At 33.1% G+C, this 14,375-nt stretch overlaps 1 protein-coding gene across 1 annotated transcript; it reads right to left on the bottom strand.

Moving 5' to 3' along the window:
- Positions 1-8,812: 8,812 nt before the first annotated feature.
- Positions 8,813-9,313, bottom strand: LOC139900013 (uncharacterized). The gene has a single exon (XM_071882828.1). It carries the CDS (start codon positions 9,311-9,313, stop codon positions 8,813-8,815), a length of 501 nt encoding a protein of 166 aa, XP_071738929.1.
- Positions 9,314-14,375: the final 5,062 nt, after the last annotated feature.

Raw genomic sequence — 14,375 nt, 5'->3', positions numbered from 1 at the left:
ATTAATTTTTTTCCAAATATTTACAAACTTAAATATATTGATTTTAAAAGGTTTACAATATTAATTTAATATTTATATATTAATTATAAAAACATGGTAAAAAAAATTAAAAATCTTTTTGGTCTTTTATCCCACTTTAATCAATCAAATATTATCAAAAATATACGCCCCTCTTTTCGGTAAAGTAATTTCGGTTCCATAACCTAGTTTTACTCCTGATGAATTTCTGAAATATTTTGGGTTGATTGATTAAAGATATTTATACCTTAAGAATAAACGGTAAATTTCGCGGTGATGTAATAAATTTTTGTATGATATCAATAATTTCGGTTACGCATACCTAATTTTATTGAATACTAATTTAATACTTTATAGCAAACGATTCAGCGTTTATTATCAAAAGGTTAAAAGCAATAAAAATAAAAATAAAAACTGTACATACTTACCTGTGAGAAAGAATTCTCAGAGACCTGCTTTAGCCGACTCATAGGAGAGTCGTGTGATTTGGTTCTCCATATCTACGTAAGCGTAACCTCGATTCTTCAATATCTTTTCTTCTAAACATATGAACGGTCCTTCTCTGCATAGAGTAACAAATTCGGTATTTGAATATGTTTGATTATTTGAACATTTACCTTCGTGTGACCATTTTCCACATTTATAACATCTTTCAAGGTGTCGTGCTCTTCTTTTTGTTGCGGATTTTGATTTTTATTTACCAAAATGTATCTTATGATGATCTTTTCTGAGTTCTTTTCTTACTCCGTCCATTTTTTCTCTTATGAATGATACCAGTTCACTCAGAAGGGTGTCATTATTATGTTTAGTAATCATAGCACGTAGCATTAGACCATGGTTCAGATCAAATGAATTCTTCATCTCGTAAAACCTAAAAAAAATAAAAATTCAGAATGGGGGAAGAAGACTAGTTCTTTAGGGTCTGCTAGGGAAAGACCATACGGATTCCATTTTCAGAAACTACACGAAAACAGAATATCTAACTCTAACAGAAATATATATTATCCTTAAAAGACTTGATTCTCCCCACACTTAGTTAGCCGTGGTGTCGAAATTGTGATTAACTTCGTTTTCAATTGGACTATCAACAACTTGTATATCTTTGACTTTTACTTCAAACCAATTGTTGATTTCCTCTGTAACTTTCACAAATTCAACTATCATTGCCTTTTCTTTTGGCGATAAATTGGATACTAATCGGTTACATAACTTAAAGTTTCCCTTAATCCTAGCATCGTGAATCCGTTTATAATTTTTCTTCGTTGAACTGTTAAAAACTAGTTCATCTAATTTCGTATCATCAACGAGGTTCTTTGTTATCGGATCATCATTAAGTATTTCTTCATCTTCCCCACACTTATGCGTTTTTATTGGTTTAACAGTTTTGGTTGGTGAAGATCTAAACTTTCGATTCACAAAGGTGACCGATTTATCACCATCCCTAAGTGTCATTCTACCTTCTCTTACATCAATGAATGCCTCGGTGGTTTCTAAAAATGGGCAACCTAAAATTAGAGGAATATCAAGGTTTTCCTCCATATTAATAACTATGAAGTTTGCAACAAAGGTTAAACTTCCCACTTTAACAAGTAAATTATTTGATCTTCCAACTCGGTGTTTAATAGTTAGGTCAAATGATTGAACACCTATTTTGGTTGGTTTTAATTTACCCATACCTAATCTTTTGTATAAGAAAAGATACATAATATTTGCACTTGCTCCTAAATCTGCGAGTCCATTATATATAGCACCATCATTAAGCAAGCAAGAAATGATAAATTCACCCGGGTCTCCTACTTTAGTAAGTCGAGTTGGTTTGTTAACCTTTTTCGGGTGTTCTTTTCTTGGTTCTTTCACTTTTATTTGAACTTCTTTTTCTTCATTTCTTGGAATGGGAGGTTTGTATAGAAATTCTTCTTCATCACTCCAATTTGAATCCTCTCCATTTTTCAATTTAGATTTTTCATATGTTGTTGATAACATATTTATGTTTTCATTTTGAAGGTTTTCTTGGGTGGTGAAATTATAATTGACTTCATTGTCAACTTCCATCGGACCACGTATGTAATGTTTAACTCTGTGACCATTAACTTTAAATTCAATTCCATTTGAATTTATTAACTCTATTGTTCCGTATGGGAAAACTCTTTTGACTATAAATGGTCCAGACCATCTTGATTTCAATTTTCCAGGAAATAGCTTGAATCGTGAATTGAAAAGAAGAACTTTATCTCCTTCCTTAAATTCTTTTGAACCTCTGATTCTTTTATCATGCTATTTCTTCGTTCTTTCCTTATAGATTGTCACACCCCCAAAATGGACCAGGGGTAATTGTGACCAATCATATCATAACACAGTTGTATAAGCGAGAACGACTCTAAATGAGACGTTTTATTTATTAAATAAACAGCGGAAGCATTATTCAAAGTTTTACATCATAAGAGTACAGTAAATGGAAAATGTCTTAAACAAAATGATAAATATGAATGATGGACTCCATGCAAGCAGCAAAGCATACATCAATCATCTAGTAGCAAGTAGCAGCTAGCTCAATCATCACCTGAGACAAAACACGCTTAAAGTGTTAACCAAAAAGGTTGAGTGAAATTCATAGGTTTATAAATAATATCCAAAGTTTTAGACTGCAAGATTTAGTTTAAAGTTGATCAATATAGATATATCAATCTAAAAGTGTTGCTGCAGTTTGTAATATCGCTACTAAACAATTTACCCTATGACACCTTGTACTGTCAGTGTCGTGGAATCATTATTATGTAACCAAAGACCAACGGTCGAATGGTTAGAGACGTTACTCTCAATAGGCCTACTCACAATAATTAAGTTTGCATTTAAACGTAGCAATTGACGATATTACGGTAGGGATTTAGCATGAATCAAAGCATGACAGCATAGTTAACAATTTAGTACTTGTGTCTAAGCGTAAAACAGTTATAAAGCAAGCATGTGTCTCACCCCAAAAGTTATAAAACAGTTATGAAACAGTAAAAAGTGGGGCTATGAAGTTCACCTTAGTAGCACAAAAGAGTATTCCACGAAAGAATTGAACGGAAGGACGTGACCGAGATCTCAACCAAGAGATAGAACGTATGATCAGACATTGCCTAACAGACAATAGTATATAGTACTATATTGATAGTAATAGTTCACTAAAGAATTTCCATTCTCGGAAGGTTACTATTTATGGAAAGTTTCCACTTATAGTAATTTTTCAATTTTAGAAAGTTCGGGTTAATCTTTAGCAAGACGTTGTACAACTTTACTCAAACTTCGTTGCTATAAAATAAGTCAGGAATGACCAGATGTAACCGGGGGCCCAGAACTCTTGACCAGAATCTAAGTCATGCCATTCAAGATCCATAAGCTTACCCATAAATGGCAACCTAGACATCATTCACTTACGACCGTGAGTAGCGATGAAGTTAACATGAATTATACATTATCTTTGATTAACCTTCACTTTAGGTGTATACACACAACGAATTATTAATGTACTTAATAATTATATATGTGATAATATAACCTAAGTATTATTTAATATTTAGTTATTATACCTTAGTATGTCTTATATATATTAAATATAATTACCTTTAAATAAATACCTAAATTACTTCAAAAATAATAGTGTTTTATTAATCGAACATTATTCAAAAATGTCTAAATAATAAATTAAATATCTAAAAATTAAATAAATAATTTTTATAGTCTTAGTTAATCATATAGATTAGTAGAAAAATTTAAGAAAACGTTTTTATTATATTTTTGTATTTATTTTTGTTTTTACCCTTAATGCATTCACAAAATAATTTTAATTCTACATAATTACTAAATAGACCCAAATAATTATTTTTATAATTTTTATAAGTTTCTATCAGTCTAATAACCTGTAAAAAAATATTTAAAAAAATATTTTTTATTATTTTATATTTATTCTTAATTTACCTTCGAATTACATAATAATAGAGTTTAATTATATAATAAATACCAATTCGACCCAAGTAATTATTTTTATAATTTTTTTAGATCTATATAAGTTTTAAAAACTCAGAAAAAAATTATATATATTTTATTTTTGGTAAAAAGTATTTATTACGAATTTTACATTGTTTTTACATTTAAACACTACATAATTCGTATTTAATTATAAATAATATTCCATAAATTATAAAAATTATTTTTATGCATCATAACACTTATAATACTAATTATAACATATAAACATAATTAATTTCGAATTTTACAAAGAATATACAATAAATATAAATATAAATGACAATATTGAAAAAATTTAATAAAAATAGAAAGTACCTCAAATTTTCTTCAAGGTTTTGAGAGAATAACTTAAGTTTTTGTGTTTGGCAAGAAAAAATGAATGAGGAGCCATGTATTTATAGGTAAAAAATGGTTGGTGAAAAGAAAAAAAAATAATAAAATAAAGGTGCCAATTTTGACAAAATAATAAAAACATGTTAAAAATATTTTTAATAAGTTTTTGTTTTTGAAAATATTTAGTCAAAATTCATGGGCTCATTATTTAATTTATAAAAAAAAATCTTTTTTTTATAAGCTAAAAGTATATATAATGATTAAAATAACTTATCATTTAATTAATAATTATGTTACATATAGTTTTAAATATAATACGCATTAATATTAACTAAAGTTATTTTATATAATTAGTGTAAACTTTAGTTAACAGAACTTGTCGATTAAAAATAAATATTTGATCAACGTCGAATTTAATTATATATTACGTATGGATAACAACCCTATAGGCAAATTAGTCAATTCAAGTATGAAAATGTGTGGGTTGTTATAGTACCTCCCCGTTAAAGAAAACTTCGTCCCGAAGTTTCAAGTAGACTTCTCAAATGCATCGGCGGTTGAGAAGAGGTGGTGATATTTCCGTTTCATTTGGTCTTCACGTTTCCAGGTATACTCGGGGCCACGTCGTGAATTCCAACGGATCTTAACAATGGGAATGTTGCTTTGTTTCAAACGTTTAATCTCACGATCCATAACTTCAATAGGTTCTTCGATGAAGTGCATTTTATCATCAATGCGGAGATCATCCAAAGGAATAACAAGTAGGTCATCAGCAAGACACTTTTTCAGGTTCGAGATGTGAATTACGTCGTGTACTCTACTAAGCTCAGCAGGTAGTTCTAATCGATACGTCACGGGACCAATTCTCTCAGTAATCTTGAAAGGTCCAACAAAACGCGGACTTAGTTTGCTTCGTTTACCAAAATGAATGACGCCTTTCCAAGGCGATACTTTCAACATGACTTTATCACCAACTTGGAATTCCAAATCCTTTCGACGTTTATCAGCATAGCTCTTCTGTCGGCTACGGGAAGTTTCCAATCGTTTCTTAATCTGTACGATCTTTTCGGTAGTTTCATGTATGATTTCAGGACCAGTCAATTGTCTGTCCTCTAGTTCATCCCAACATAGGGGTGATCTACATTTTCGTCCGTATAAGGCTTCAAAAGGTGCAACCTTAATACTTGAGTGGTAACTGTTGTTGTAAGAAAATTCAGCCAAGGGCAGATGTCTGTCCCAACCTTTGTCGAAGTCGATAACACAAGCACGAAGCATATCTTCAAATGTTTGAATGGTTCGTTCAGTTTGGCCATCAGTTTGCGGATGATAAGCGGTACTCATGTCGAGTTTAGTTCCAAGAGCAGATTGTAAAGTTTTCCAGAATCTAGAAGTGAATCGACTATCGTGATCAGAAATGATAGAAATAGGGACTCCATGTCGTGAGACAATCTCTTTGATGTAAAGTTGTGACAATTTCTCCATCTTATCAGTTTCCTTGATCGGTAAAAAGTGTGCAGATTTAGTAAGGCGATCCACTATGACCCAAATAGTATCATTGCCACTAGAAGTCTTGGGCAATTTAGTAATAAAGTCCATAGTGATACATTCCCACTTCCACTGCGGAATATCTGGCTGTTGAAGTAAACCAGACGGCTTTTGATGCTCGGCCTTAACTTTCAGACAAGTAAGACATTTGCTCACATACTCAGCAATATCAGATTTCAGATTAGGCCACCAATAAAACTCTTTCACATCATGATACATTTTACTAGAGCCTGGGTGAATAGAATACCTAGTCTTATGTGCTTCATCCAAGACTAGTTCTCGAAGATTTCCAAAGGTTGGGACCCAGATTCGGTTATTAAAATACCGTGTTCCATTTCCCTTGAGTTCAACTTGCTTTTCAAGACCTTTTAGTCCCTCGAGTTGAATATTTTTTTCCTTCAATGCTTCAAGTTGTGCTTCACGGATTCGAGTTGTAAGATTAGTCTGAATAACCATGTTCAAAGCTCGAACTCGAATAGGTTTATTACGCTCCTTTCGACTGAGAGCATCGGCAACAACATTTCCCTTACCGGAATGGTACTTAATCTCACAATCATAGTCGTTTAGTAGTTCAACCCATCGTCGTTGCCTCATGTTTAGTTGTTTCTGATCGAAGATATGTTGAAGACTTTTATGATCGGTAAACACCGTAAATTTAATTCCGTAAAGGTAATGTCTCCATATCTTCAAAGCGAATACCACAGCTCCTAACTCCAGGTCATGTGTGGTATAATTCTCCTCATGTTTCTTAAGTTGTCTAGATGCGTATGCAATAACTTTTTGATGTTGCATCAATACACAACCGAAACCTTGATTCGAGGCATCACAATAAACTATGAAATCCTCGTCTCCTTCAGGTAAAAATAGAATCGGGGCTGTGGTCAATTTCTCCTTTAAAATCTTAAACGCAGATTCTTGTTCTTCAGACCATTCAAACTTCTTCCCCTTATAAGTTAACTTAGTAAGAGGTTTCGCTAGAATAGAAAATCCTTTGATAAATCTTCGGTAATAACCAGCAAGTCCCAAAAATTGGCGAATATACTTCGCATTCTTAGGCGCTTCCCAGTTCTGAATAGCAGTGATTTTTGCTGGATCGACATGTATTCCTTCACTATTAACCACATGTCCGAGAAATTGAACTGTTCGTAACCAAAATTCACATTTGGAGAACTTGGCATACAATTGTTCATTCTTTAGCAATTCTAAGATCAAACGTAAATGTCGTTCATGCTCTTGCTTGTTCTTGGAATAGATTAAGATATCGTCGATGAAAACAATCACGAATTTGTCAAGATAAGGCTTGCATACACGGTTCATAAGATCCATGAATACAGCTGGTGCGTTTGTTAAACCAAAAGGCATAACAAGAAATTCGTAATGTCCGTAACGAGTTCGGAAGGCAGTCTTGGGAACATCAGTTTCCTTGACTCTTAACTGATGATACCCTGACCTAAGATCAATCTTCGAATAGATACTTGACCCTTGCAGTTGGTCAAATAGGTCATCAATACGCGGAAGTGGATAACGGTTCTTGATAGTTAACTTGTTGAGTTCTCGGTAATCAATACACATTCTCAACGTGCCATCTTTCTTCTTAACAAAAAGAACAGGTGCTCCCCATGGAGATGAGCTAGGACGAAATGAATCCTTTCTCTAAGAGTTCTTGTAGTTGGATGGATAATTCTTTCATTTCGGATGGAGCTAGTCGATATGGTGCCTTTGCAATAGGTGCAGCACCGGGAGTTAGATCGATTTGAAACTTGACTTGTCTTTGAGGTGGGAGACCAGGGAGTTCTTCAGGAAAAACTTCAGGAAATTCTCTAACCATCGGAACATCTTCAATTCGTTTCTCTTCCGGTTCGACTTTCTTAACATTAGCTAAGATGACTTGATACCCCTTCATCAGGTATTTACGGGTTTTTATACAAGAGATGATATTAAGTTTAGAACCACTCTTTTCTCCTTGTATGATTAGGGTTTCACCATTCTCAAGAGGAATATTAATGGTTTTATCATAACACATGATTGCAGCTCTCAACGGGGTTAGCCAATCCATCCCTACAACTACATCAAAGCTTCCTAATTCGATTGGCAGTAAGTTGATCTTAAAGTTTTTGTCAGCTAGAATCAGATCACAATTTTTATAAATATTGTCTACTTTCATAACCTTACCGTTTGCTACTTCTACAAGGCGCTTGATTTCTAAGGCTTGTAGTTTTTCAGTGAATAAGGCACAAAATTCCGTAGACACATAACTTCTATCAGCACCGGAATTGAATAAAACAGTAGCATAGCAATTGTTAACAAGGAACGTACCCGTTATAACTTCATCTTCTTCACGAGCCTCTTCGGTGGTCATGACAAATGCTCTACCCTTAGCATTACCCGCTGTTGCAGTCTTGTTCTTAGGGCACTGGTTTCTGAAATGCCCAACTTCCCCACAACCGTAACAAGTAGGCACGGTTGGATCAGTCTTTGCAGCTGGAGTGTTGGTTGCAGGCAGCACAACCTTACAGTTCTTGGCTAAGTGGCCAATCTTCTTACACCTACTGCACTCAACAGTGCACCTCCCATGATGATGCTTATCACAACGATTACATAACGGCTTTGTTCCAATATAACCACTTTTTGTAGCATCACTAACCCTTTTGTTTGAACCCTGACCCGAACTCTGAGCAGGCTCAAACTTCCTTTTATTATCAGCAGCTTTTACTTCGGTTTGCTTATTAGTGGCGAGCTTCCTTCTTTTCGCCATTACCAAATTTTGAGCCATCAATATCACACCATCGACGGTCTCTTTACCAGCAGCTATCACATTACCCTGAATCTCATCAGGCAGTCCTTCAACATAACGTTCAATCTTCTTGTGTTCCGTAGGTACCATGTCAGGGCACAATGTAACCAACTATAAGAAACGGTTGGTATAAGCCTCAATGTCAGTACCCTTTACCTTGAGTTCCCAGAACTCACTTTCCATTTTCTGGACCTGATTTCTTGGACAATACTTGTCCGTCATCATTCTTTTTAGGGCAGTCCATGGGATGGCATTTGCAGCATCAAGTCCCACAGTTTGAGAGTATGCGGTCCACCAAGTCAATGCACCGCCAGATAAAGATCCTGTAGCAAACTTAACGTGATCAACATCAACACAATTGCACATCCTGAAAATAGACTCAAGTTTTTCGAACCACCGGGTTAGTTCAACCGGTCCCTCGGTTCCTTTATAGCTTGGAGGTTTGCAATTTGAGAAATCCTTATATGAACAAGTTTTGGGGAGATTCTGTTGACCGTTGTTGCCATTGTTGTGGTTGCCCTGGGCGGCAGCTAAAAGTATCTGAAATTGCTCGGCAGAGAGAGTGATGTTGGAAATAGTGTTGTTGTCATTTGTTTGCGCACCACTAGTCATTTTCTTCAATACATAAATAAAGTATTAATTGAAGAGTTATGGTGCTATAAATATAAGTTTGCAATTATGATTCATAATAATCACACAACACACACATATAGATATGGTGAGATAAGACAAAATTTTTAAAAACAAACACTTGACTTTTATTAATAACGAATGGATAAATTATCCTTATTACACAGAAAACGATGAGTAGGCAAAGCCTTTTATATGAAAAACACTTGACTTTTTTTTTTAATAACTAAGTTAGTTGTGTTTAAGTCTCTTGGAGGGACTAGGGGTTTCAACAATAGGTGTCTCAGGTTCCTTCCTCTTCTGAGAGGGAGCTAAGACAACAGTGGGCTCAGACTCCTTCTCGGGTTCTGATTCTTCTTCTTCAATGATTTCCTCCATGATTTCTTCTTCATCATCATCCCCATCATAGTCAGCATCAATTTGGGATTCTCCAGCAGGTGGTGAATATGGTGGAGTAGCGGGCATATAGACTGGTGGTGAAGGCGGTGTAGTCGGAACATAAACTGGTGATGCAAGTGGAGTAGCAGGTGCGTAAGTTGGTGAGTTGCCTGATCCTTCAGTTTCAGAATCAGATATGATGATCGGATTACGTTTGACTGATCCTTCAGTTTCGGAGTCAGAGATGATGATCGGATTATGGTTAGACATCCTAAAAGAAAGAAGGAAAGAGAACTAGAATGATTCTAAGGATGACATAAAAGCACGAGGTAAGATATAAGGGAAAAGCACTTAAAACTAAGGCAGGAAAGGTTATAGTCCTAAAGATTGCTAAGGTACCCTAACTAGAACATAAGGCACACATAAAATGCAATCCTGGTTCTCTATAACAAACATGCTCTGATACCAATCTGTCACACCCCCAAAATGGACCAGGGGTAATTGTGACCAATCATATCATAACACAGTTGTATAAGCGAGAACGACTCTAAATGAGACGTTTTATTTATTAAATAACCAGCGGAAGCATTATTCAAAGGTTTACATCATAAGAGTACAGTAAATGGAAAATGTCTTAAACAAAATGATAAATATGAATGATGGACTCCATGCAAGCAGCAAAGCATACATCAATCATCTAGTAGCAAGTAGCAGCTAGCTCAATCATCACCTGAGACAAAACACGCTTAAAGTGTCAACCAAAAAGGTTGAGTGAAATTCATAGGTTTATAAATAATATCCAAAGTTTTAGACCGCAAGATTTAGTTTAAAGTTGATCAATATAGATATATCAATCTAAAAGTGTTGCTGCAGTTTGTAATATCGCTACTAAACAATTTACCCTATGACACCTTGTACTGTCAGTGTCGTGGAATCATTATTATGTAACCAAAGACCAACGGTCGAATGGTTAGAGACGTTACTCTCAATAGGCCTACTCACAATAATTAAGTTTGCATTTAAACGTAGCAATTGACGATATTACGGTAGGGATTTAGCATGAATCAAAGCATGACAGCATAGTTAACAATTTAGTACTTATGTCTAAGCGTAAAACAGTTATAAAGCAAGCATGTGTCTCACCCCAAAAGTTATAAAACAGTTATGAAACAGTAAAAAGTGGGGCTATGAAGTTCACCTTAGTAGCACAAAAGAGTATTCCACGAAAGAATTGAACGGAAGGACGTGACCGAGATCTCAACCTAGAGATAGAACGTATGATCAGACATTGCCTAACAGACAATAGTATATAGTACTATATTGATAGTAATGGTTCACTAAAGAATTTCCATTCTCGGAAGGTTACTATTTATGGAAAGTTTCCACTTATAGTAATTTTCCAATTTTAGAAAGTTCGGGTTAATCTTTAGCAAGACGTTGTACAACTTTACTCAAACTTCGTTGCTATAAAATAAGTCAGGAATGACCAGATGTAACCGGGGGCCCAGGACTCTTGACCAGAATCTAAGTTATGCCATTCGAGATCCATAAGCTTACCCATAAATGGCAACCTAGACATCATTCACTTACGACCTTGAGTAGCGATGAAGTTCACATGAATTATACATTATCTTTGATTAACCTTCACTTTAGGTGTATACACACAACGAATTATTAATGTACTTAATAATTATATATGTGATAATATAACCTAAGTATTATTTAATATTTAGTTATTATACCTTAGTATGTCTTATATATATTAAATATAATTACCTTTAAATAAATACCTAAATTACTTCAAAAATAATAGTGTTTTATTAATCGAACATTATTCAAAAATGTCTAAATAATAAATTAAATATCTAAAAATTAAATAAATAATTTTTATAGTCTTAGTTAATCATATAGATTATTAGAAAAATTTAAGAAAACGTTTTTATTATATTTTTGTATTTATTTTTGTTTTTACCCTTAATGTATTCACAAAATAATTTTAATTCTACATAATTACTAAATAGACCCAAATAATTATTTTTATAATTTTTATAAGTTTCTATCAGTCTAATAACCTGTAGAAAAATATTTAAAAAAATATTTTTTATTATTTTATATTTATTCTTAATTTACCTTCGAATTACATAATAATAGAGTTTAATTATATAATAAATACCAATTCGACCCAAGTAATTATTTTTATAATTTTTTCAGATCTATATAAGTTTTAAAAACTCAGAAAAAAATTATATATATTTTATTTTTGGTTAAAAGTATTTATTACAAATTTTACATTGTTTTTATGTTTAAACACTACATAATTCGTATTTAATTATAAATAATATTCCATAAATTATCAAAATTATTTTTATGCATCATAACACTTATAATACTAATTATAACATATAAACATAATTAATTTCGAATTTTACAAAGAATATACAATAAATATAAATATAAATGACAATATTGAAAAAATTTAATAAAAATAGAAAGTACCTCAAATTTTCTTCAAGGTTTTGAGAGAATAACTTAAGTTTTTGTGTTTGGCAAGAAAAAATGAATGAGGAGCCATGTATTTATAGGTAAAAAATGGTTGGTGAAAAGAAAAAAAAATAATAAAATAAAGGTGCCAATTTTGACAAAATAATAAAAACATGTTAAAAATGTTTTTAATAAGTTTTTGTTTTTGAAAATATTTAGTCAAAATTCATGGGCTCATTATTTAATTTATAAAAAAAAATCTTATTTCTTTTTTTTATAAGCTAAAAATATATATAATGATTAAAATAACTTATCATTTAATTAATAATTATGTTACATATAGTTTTAAATATAATACGCATTAATATTAACTAAAGTTATTTTATATAATTAGTGTAAACTTTAGTTAACAGAAAGTGTCGATTAAAAATAAATATTTGATCAACGTCGAATTTAATTATATATTACGTATGGATAACAACACTATAGGCAAATTAGTCAATTCAAGTATGAAAATGTGAGGGTTGTTATATAGATTAAGGAATTTTCATATGCCTCAAGTCTTAATTCTTCTAATTCATTTAGTTGACTTAATTGTAGACGTCCGGCTTCATGTAAATCAAGATTACATGTCTTCAAAGCCCAAAATGCTTTGTGCTCAATTTCTACGGGAAGATGACATGCTTTTCCGTAAACGAGTTTAAAAGGTGTGTTTCCAATTAGAGTTTTATAGGCTGTTCTAAAAGCCCAGAGTGCATCCTCCAATTTCATGGACCATTCCTTCGGATTTGATCATACGGTTTTCTCTAGAATACGTTTTAAAGCTCGGTTGGTATTTTCAACTTGTCCACTTGTTTGTGGATGATAAGCGGTTGAGATTTTATGAGTTACTCCATATTTTTTAAGAACTTTCTCAAGTTGATTATTACAGAAATGAGTACCCCGATCACTTATTAAAGCTTTCGGTGTTCCAAACCTTGCAAAAAGACGTTTTAAAAAGTTGAATACAACTCGTGCATCGTTAGTTGGGCGAGCTTGTGATTCCGCCCATTTAGATACATAATCAATGGCAACGAGAATGTAGAGATTATTATGAGATTTTGGAAATGGACCCATAAAGTCAATACCCCAAACATCAAATACTTCACATACTTGAATGACATTTTGTAGCATTTCATCACGTTGACTTATTTTTCCGGCCCTTTGACAAGCATCACAGGATTTGCAAAGAAGGTGTGCGTCTTTGAAAATTGTAGGCCAATAGAATCCAGCATCGTAAACTTTTTTTGCTGTGAGTTGAGGCCCATAATGCCCTCCTGTTGGTCCTGTGTGACAATGGTTTAAGATTTGACTAGCTTCATCCCCGAATACACATCGACGTATTATTCCATGGGGACAACTTTTAAACAAATGTGGATCTTCCCAGAAATAGTGTTTTATATCACTAAAGAATTTCTTTCGTTTTTGGTACGACAACCCTTTTTCAAGGAATCCACATACTAAGTAGTTTGCATAGTCTGCAAACCATGAAATTTCACTATAGTCTATCTTCAATAGATATTCATCAGAAAAGTTATCTTGAATGGCTGATTCATTTAGAACTTCTAATTCAGGATTTTCAAGACGAGAAAGATGATCAGCGGCGAGATTTTCTGCTCCCTTTTTGTCTCGGATTTCAATATCGAACTCTTGTAAGAGTAAGATCCAAAAGATTAATCTTAGTTTGGCATCTTGTTTCGAAAATAGGTATCTAAGAGCAGAATGGTCGGTATAGACCATCGTTTTAGCTAGAACGAGATATGAACGAAATTTGTCAAAAGCAAAGACAATAGCAAGGAGTTCTTTTTCAGTAGTTGTGTAATTTGTTTGTGCTCCTTGTAACGTCTTACTAGCATAATATATAGGTTAAAATCGTTTTTCAATCCTTTGTCCTAAAACGGCTCCCATTGCAAAATCACTTGCATCGCACATAAGTTCAAACGGTAGATTCCGATTTGGAGTTATCATGATCGGCGCATTAGTGAGTTTTTCTTTAAGAATATTAAAAGATTTGATGCATTCATCTGAAAAGATGAATGGAGCATCCTTTTCTAGGAGTTTATTCATAGGAGTGGCAATTTTAGAAAAATCTTTTATGAAACGTCGGTAAAAATCGGCATGCCCTAGAAAACTCCTAACTCCTCTA

Source organism: Rutidosis leptorrhynchoides, chromosome 3 (assembly GCF_046630445.1).
Source record: "Rutidosis leptorrhynchoides isolate AG116_Rl617_1_P2 chromosome 3, CSIRO_AGI_Rlap_v1, whole genome shotgun sequence".
In the NCBI taxonomy this organism is placed as follows: Eukaryota; Viridiplantae; Streptophyta; class Magnoliopsida; order Asterales; family Asteraceae; genus Rutidosis; species Rutidosis leptorrhynchoides.
The sequence above is the reverse complement of the archived record's forward strand: the minus strand, read 5'-3'. Positions and strand labels throughout refer to the sequence as shown.